Source organism: Littorina saxatilis, unplaced genomic scaffold (assembly GCF_037325665.1).
Source record: "Littorina saxatilis isolate snail1 unplaced genomic scaffold, US_GU_Lsax_2.0 scaffold_541, whole genome shotgun sequence".
NCBI classification, from domain to species: Eukaryota; Metazoa; Mollusca; class Gastropoda; order Littorinimorpha; family Littorinidae; genus Littorina; species Littorina saxatilis.
This window is the reverse complement of record NW_027127917.1, coordinates 11,714-20,000: the sequence shown is the minus strand read 5'-3', so window position 1 is coordinate 20,000 and position 8,287 is coordinate 11,714. Positions and strand designations below refer to the sequence as shown.

Genomic DNA, 8,287 nt, shown 5'->3' with positions numbered 1-8,287 from the left:
TCTGATGAGACGCTGGAGAGCCTTATTCTAGTGGTGAAGTCTCGCCCTCACTCATTCGGCAAGCGCAAGTACAGTAGAGAAGCGCTTGACACACTGAAAAAGGCCTACTATGAGCAAAAGAAAAGAATCAGTGATGCATGTGCTTTTGATGTGATCTTCTTTGAAAGTATGACTAGAAAAACTGACTGATGTGTTTTGTTTGTGAATGATGGATATATTATGTGCATGATTGCGTTTCGCAGACACAGTTGTCATGTGCGTTGTAATTGGCGACGAATATGGATGATTACTATTTTTGTGCCAGGATTACTATTTTTGGGGCTGAGCATTACTCCAAAACACTTATGGGGGTAAACAGGTCTGCCCCATGTACAAGTCACACTGTTACTTTCACACACATCAGATCAAATCACTTAGCTGGATGGACACACATTTACACCCATTGCATGAACACAGCCCCGTCACGAGCTGGGTACAAGTCACCGCATTATGACATTCACAAGACGTGCATAGCCAGCTGAACAGAAATTCACATCCATACACTGCAGTGCTTTACGTTACAAAGTGGTGAGAAAGGCGAGACCTGTCCCTGGTTGCCAGCCCCGGCTGCTATCTGCACACAGACCCCATAGCCAGTAAAGCCTTAGACCTACTTTTTCTTGCCTGCTACAACATACACGTCTTCTCTCTGTGTGGAACGGACAGCCAAACATCACTGAGAAAAAATAAGATGAAAGTGTGTGGAGGAAAAGAGAACTGGTAGGGTGCTGACAAAGCATGTCCCTGACTGCGCACTGCTAGCACTGGGGATGTTCAAATGTTAATGTCGTCCCGGAACCCAGAAAGTGAAACGGACCTCTGTAGCTGTGGACAGTGGACAGTCTTGTGTTTGTCAGTGTGATGGGGTTGGGGACTCACCAATGTCGTCATTGTCAAGGTCGTTACTGCAGGGGGCCCGGTAGCTCAGTTGGTAGAGCACTGGACTTGTGATCGGAAGGTCGCAGGTTCGAATTCGGGCCGGGACGGACAGAGACGGAAGCCATGTCCCACCCCCGTGTCATCACAATGGCACGTAAAAGACCTTGGGTAGCGCGACTCCGTTGCTGCTAGCTTTCCACTGGGAGGAAGCGACCCGAATTTCCCAGCGATGGGACAATAAAGTAATGAAAATGAAAATGGAAAAAAATGAAGTACAGTGTATGCCTCTTGTAGGCTTGTCAGCTTCACACAGAAACTCTGTGACCTTGCCACAGCTCTCAACACGTTTTCTTGTCCTTTGCTTGTTGCTGAATTTTTTCTGGCTAGTTGATTTTATCAGTGAGAAACTCGGTAGTTTGTTGCTGGAACAAAATGGCTGTCATGCGAAGCAAGTAGGAAAATCAAATTTGAATGATGTAAGAATCACGAAAGAGATGCTTTGATCATTAGACCTGAAAAAACTGTCCAAAACATCATCCGGTTTTCTATTAGAACTCAATTAATAGTATGCTGATGTGTTAAAGTCCAGTCCAATGGTCCCAAAGCATTATTTTGTAAAGCTGAACGTTGTTGGTTTTTTTTAGATGTATTTCGAATGTGCTTGCTTGTTTGGCTATGCGTTATGTGGCAAGAATAGTGCATAATATATTCACCTGGCTTCACTTTGTGCTTGATGGCTTTTTGCAAACAGTTGTGATGAGTGTTTAAGATGGTGTTAACAAGTGTAGGGGAGTGTGTGCTTTGAGCAGCGCAGAATGCTGACACTTGTGAGTAGCTCTCCCTGAGTCCTGCGCCCTGCACTTAAAGCCGGATGACTGAGGAGAGTGCAGAGTTCATCACAGGTATGACTGGCGAGCGGGGTCCTAAGTTCAGGGCGGTGACAACCAACAGTCTGCTGCTCTTTTTGCGTTGGGTTTGTGTGACGTGCTGTTTGTACCTTAAGTTGAAATGTTAGTGCGTCATACCTTGATGGCATTGTGAGGTACAGTGTTACTCTATCTAACTTGATCAAATGGTCAGTTGAAACATTGCTGCATCGTACGGTAATAACATTGAAATGTTAGCGTATCATACCATGATGGCATTGTCAGTTACAGTGTTATCGTATCTAACTTTGATCAAATGATGATTTAGATATTACTGCTTCATACGGTTATACCATATTAAATTGTTAATCATGTATTTGCCTTGTGCGCAGTCATACACATGGTCCATCAAGTATCTACAGTATTGTAGCCGTGTACATCCTGACGTTTTCATGCTGTGTACCAATCTCCTATCACGTAACATTGACAGGTGCTAATTACTTCTGTTGTTTCTCTTTCTCTGGAGTTTTCATGGTCTGTTTGACAGTTGTACATGGCAAAGTCTGCTTTCGTAGATGCGTGTGTGGCGTGTCGTGTGAATGCGACGGATGGGTGTGAGTGTTTCTGCAAGTGCGCTTATCTCTGTTGAAGGTGTCTGTCAACGATGCAAAGTTCTTTGAATGACGTAGTTCAATTCGGTGACTGTGACGGGGAGAGTTGATTTCTCCTGTTTGATGTTCTGTGTACGGTGCAAGGCTTTTCTCCGGAAATAACTTTGTCGGGTTTTTGTTTGTGTTTTTTTTTTTTTTTAATATATCTGTGGAACAGTTGTGTCTGTTAACACAGTGAGGGGAAACAGTATGACTGATTGTGAGATCAGCCAAGCGATCACAGGGGAAAAAGGAGCTTGATTGGACGCTGCACAAAATGCAGTGAAAACTTATTATTTTTACTGAGATGCCGAGATGGTTTGGCTCAGCTAGTCGGTCGCATTGTTTTACTTCAGTGTTGCAAGGGGCGCCACTCTTCCACAACGGTTCAAAGAAAGATGGACAGAGTTATTTCCCATCACCGCCTAGTGCAAGGGTGACGCTTGGACTTGGGGTTTCTCAGTTTTTGCTGTTGTGTTCGATACTACAGACTGTCTGTGGATTGTTTTTCTGCCTTGTGTTTTGACGGAAAGGGAGAGAGAGTTTTGTTCAGAGCAGGAAGAGTGCAACTGCCGTTGTTTTGAGTTGCAGTGGAATCGGTGTGTAGAACGGCACTGTTTCAAAGAAGAAGAAATTTTTCAGAGCTTGTATTGGAGATCATATTTATTCGTGTGTGTATGTGATGTGTGGGTGTGTGTGTGTGTGTATGTGATGTGTGTGTGTGCGTGCAATCCTGTGTGTGCATTCACAGCAATACTTAAGTACGTCCAGTCTCTAGAACTACTAACCGATGCCTTCACCAAGACGCTTTCTATTTCTGCACCATTCTATGCTATATTACGGTGTACCTGTACAGTTCCCACTTCATAGCTCTATGCTGCTACTTTTTCCTGTGCTTTCTAGTCCATAGAACGTTTAGATATTTTGTAGAGTTCTGTGACAAAGCAAGCAAGCTTGTGTGTATGAATTGGAAGAGAGGCTGTAATTCGTGTTAAAGATATTCACAGAATTGGCCTTAGCTCTTTTTAGAACTTACTTGTTGGATTGCTTCTGCTTTCTGCTAAGGTTATTATTTGATTTTATGTGGGTGTAAGTTTTTGTTGTGGGAGTAAAGGTACAAAGAGCATCATTTCATTGCTGCTTGTTTGAAGACGAGATAACGTCACACGATATCATGTTTGAAGATGAGATATCGTCACACAATATCATGTTTGAAGACGAGATAACGTCACACGATATCATGTTTGAAGACGAGATAACGTCACACGATATCATGTTTGAAGACGAGATAACGTCACACGATATCATGTTTGAAGACGAGATATCGTCACACGATATCATGTTTGAAGACGAGATGACGTCACACGATATCATGTTTGAAGACGAGATAACGTCACACGATATCATGTTTGAAGACGAGATAACGTCACACGATATCATGTTTGAAGACGAGATAACGTCACACGATATCATGTTTGAAGACGAGATGACGTCACACGATATCATGTTTGAAGATGAGATATCGTCACACAATATCATGTTTGAAGACGAGATAACGTCACACGATATCATGTTTGAAGACGAGATAACGTCACACGATATCATGTTTGAAGACGAGATAACGTCACACGATATCATGTTTGAAGACGAGATAACGTCACACGATATCATGTTTGAAGATGAGATAACGTCACACGATATCATGGTTGAAGACGAGATATCGTCACACGATATCATGTTTGAAGACGAGATATCGTCACACGATATCATGTTTGAAGACGAGATAACGTCACACGATATCATGTTTGAAGACGAGATATCGTCACACGATATCATGTTTGAAGACGAGATAACGTCACACGATATCATGTTTGAAGACGAGATAACGTCACACGATATCATGTTTGAAGACGAGATAACGTCACACGATATCATGGTTGAAGACGAGATAACGTCACACGATATCATGTTTGAAGACGAGATAACGTCACACGATATCATGTTTGCCCTGGAGCAAATTTTTTATTAGTGCTTTTGTGAACAAGAAACAATTGACAAGTGGCTCTTTCCCCTCTCCCCCCTTTCCCCGTCGCGATATAACCTTCGTGGTTGAAAACGACGTTCGATATCATGTTTGAAGATGAGATAACGTCACACGATATCATGTTTGAAGACGAGATAACGTCACACGATATCATGGTTGAAGACGAGATAACGTCACACGATATCATGTTTGAAGACGAGATAAAGTCACACGATATCATATTTGAGGCGAGCTAACGTCACACAATATTATGTTTGCAAAATGAACACTGTGTAGCCAAATGGCGCTACACGTTTTATGAATGGTGTGTGTTTTGTGTGAGTGCAACACAAAGGTCTTGATAGCATTGTGTACATGTACGCACAGAGTGTGTGATTCTCCAGGGTCTTGCCTTATATATCTTCCAGCATGGTGTGTGTGGTGTGGCTGCTTGTGGCAGGGAGTAGGCCCCGCATTAATCATCACTTATTAACAAATGAAAGTTTGACACGACCTATCATTTTGGTGATGAGTCGGTCAAGTAGCCAATCAATTCTGACGTAAAACAGGCCTTTTTTACATTTAGTCAAGTTTTGACTAAATGTTTTAACATCGAGGGGGAATCGAAACGAGGGTCGTGGTGTATGTGTGTGTGTGTGTGTGTGGGTGTGCGTGCGTGCGTGTGTGTAGAGCGATTCAGACCAAACTACTGGACCGATCTTTATGAAATTTTACATAAGAGTTCCTGGGATTGATATCCCCGAACGTTTTTTTCTTTTTTTTGATAAATGTCTTTGATGACGTCATATCCGGCTTTTCGTGAAAGTTGAGGCGGCACTGTCACGCTCTCATTTTTCAACCAAATTGGTTGAAATTTTGGTCAAGTAATCTTCGACGAAGCCCGGACTTCGGTATTGCATTTCAGCTTGGTGGCTTAAAAATTAATTAATGACTTTGGTCATTAAAAATCTGAAAATTGTAAAAAAAATAAAAAAAATTATAAAACGATTCAAATTGACGTTCATCTTATTCTCCATCATTTGCTGATTCCAAAAACATATAAATATGTTATATTTGGATTAAAAACAAGCTCTGAAAATTAAATATATAAAAATTATTATCAAAATTAAATTTTTGAAATCAATTTAAAAACACTTTCATCTTATTCCTTGTCGGTTCCTGATTCCAAAAACATATAGATATGATATGTTTGGATAAAAAAACACGCTTAGAAAGTTAAAACGAAGAGAGGTACAGAAAAGCGTGCTATCCTTCTCAGCGCAAGTACTACCCCGCTCTTCTTGTCAATTTCACTGCCTTTGCCGTGCGCGGTGGACTGACGATGCTACGAGTATACGGTCTTGCTGCGTTGCATTGCGTTCAGTTTCATTCTGTGAGTTCGACAGCTACTTGACTAAATGTTGTATTTTCGCCTTGCGCGACTTGTTGCTTCTTTTTTTTTAGGTGAAAGATTCCAAAAAGAATTAGTGTCTGCAGTGTAACATCTCAAAGGGAGATAATGTGCCAATAACGGCAACTATTGCAGATTCTTTCTTTCCTTCTTTATGGACCAGTGAAGTGAGGACAGAGGTCAATATATTATGATGAGAGGGTTTTGTCAGGATTGGGGGCAATCGTAAATGCTGACCTACTTTCAGAGCAATATGTTTTTGCTGACTAAATGATAGCTTCATTCACAATTGTCAGTGGAAAGTCAGTCAACTATAATGTTACTTGCTTCAAGTTGTTTTGCTCACTGATTTTTCTTGTTCCTTATGTTTTATTGATGGATGACGGTGCTATTCCTGGCTTTTTTCCACAATGATTTTGGTATGCTTGTTGGTACGACAAACACCAATGGTACTGCAATTCAGAGAGGTTTCCTATAACTTGTATAAGATATCGTTAATATGATTAAGTAGCAAAAAATATTCTGGTTATACCAGTGATTTTTTTAACGAGTTTTGAAGAGTTAATAATAATATCAAAAATGTAAAACTATTTTTATAAAATATCGAACCATGTACACAATAAATGAAACTGATATATACATAAAGAAAGAAATATTAATATTGTCATACTTTTTACTTGCTAAATCACTCTCTTCAGCTTTATTCACCTAGCATCAAAATAACAGGTTAAAAATAAAAGAGGTAGCCTTGTATCTGTTGTAAATGGAATGGACAGGAGTTTTCACAGGCTGATTGGTAGTGGGTGAAATATGATCTATAAAGCTGTCGTGTTTTGTTATTGAGTGGGACAAGGTGTCAACTGCTGCTTGTTATACCCTGATTCTTGATCACCTAGGTTTGGAGCAAGGCTGTGGTAGATAAAGAAGAGAATCACCAGGGTGCAGCTAAGGGAGAGAATCACCAGGGTGCAGCTAAGGGAGAGAATCACCAGGGTGCAGCTAAGGGAGAGAATCACCAGGGTGCAGCTAAGGGAGAGAATCACCAGGGTGCAGCTAAGGGAGAGAATCACCAGGGTGCAGCTAAGGGAGAGAATCACCAGGGTGCAGCTAAGGGAGAGAATCACCAGGGTGCAGCTAAGGGAGAGAATCACCAGGGTGCAGCTAAGGGAGAGAATCACCAGGGTGCAGCTAAGGGAGAGAATCACCAGGGTGCAGCTAAGGGAGAGAATCACCAGGGTGCAGCTAAGGGAGAGAATCACCAGGTTGCAGCTAAGGGAGAGAATCACCAGGGTGCAGCTAAGGGAGAGAATCACCAGGGTGCAGCTAAGGGAGAGAATCACCAGGGTGCAGCTAAGGGAGAGAATCACCAGGGTGCAGCTAAGGGAGAGAATCACCAGGTTGCAGCTAAGGGAGAGAATCACCAGGGTGCAGCTAAGGGAGAGAATCACCAGGGTGCAGCTAAGGGAGAGAATCACCAGGGTGCAGCTAAGGGAGAGAATCACCAGGGTGCAGCTAAGGGAGAGAATCACCAGGGTGCAGCTAAGGGAGAGAATCACCAGGGTGCGGCTAAGGGAGAGAATCACCAGGGTGCAGCTAAGGGAGAGAATCACCAGGGTGCAGCTAAGGGAGAGAATCACCAGGGTGCAGCTTGTTTGGCTGCTATGCTAACTTGGTGTTTTGTGTCCCCAGAACTAGTGTCTGTTTGGAACATGACGTGGCTATATGCTAGGATTGTTTAGCTGTTACCTGACATGACGTGGCTATATGCTAGGATTGTTTAGCTGTTACCTGACATGACGTGGCTATATGCTAGGATTGTTTAGCTGTTACCTGACATGACGTGGCTATATGCTAGGATTGTTTAGCTGTTACCTGACATGACGTGGCTATATGCTAGGATTGTTTAGCTGTTACCTGACATGACGTGGCTATATGCTAGGATTGTTTAGCTGTTACCTGACATGACGTGGCTATATGCTAGGATTGTTTAGCTGTTACCTGACATGACGTGGCTATATGCTAGGATTGTTTAGCTGTTACCTGACATGACGTGGCTATATGCTAGGATTGTTTAGCTGTTACCTGACATGACGTGGCTATATGCTAGGATTGTTTAGCTGTTACCTGACATGACGTGGCTATATGCTAGGATTGTTTAGCTGTTACCTGACATGACGTGGCTATATGCTAGGATTGTTTAGCTGTTACCTGACATGACGTGGCTATATGCTAGGATTGTTTAGCTGTTACCTGACATGACGTGGCTATATGCTAGGATTGTTTAGCTGTTACCTGACATGACGTGGCTATATGCTAGGATTGTTTAGCTGTTACCTGACATGACGTGGCTATATGCTAGGATTGTTTAGCTGTTACCTGACATGACGTGGTTATATGCTAGGATTGTTTAGCTGTTACC

At 42.3% G+C, this 8,287-nt stretch overlaps 1 protein-coding gene across 1 annotated transcript; it reads left to right on the top strand.

Annotated features, from left to right (window-relative positions):
* Positions 1 to 1,789: 1,789 nt before the first annotated feature.
* On the top strand, positions 1,790 to 7,509 carry LOC138956290 (major royal jelly protein 5-like; the record flags this gene model as incomplete). Its single annotated transcript, XM_070327690.1, has 2 exons — positions 1,790 to 1,891; positions 6,787 to 7,509. Coding segments are annotated over exons 1-2 (825 nt in total), but the record flags the coding sequence as incomplete, so codon positions are not given.
* Positions 7,510 to 8,287: the final 778 nt, after the last annotated feature.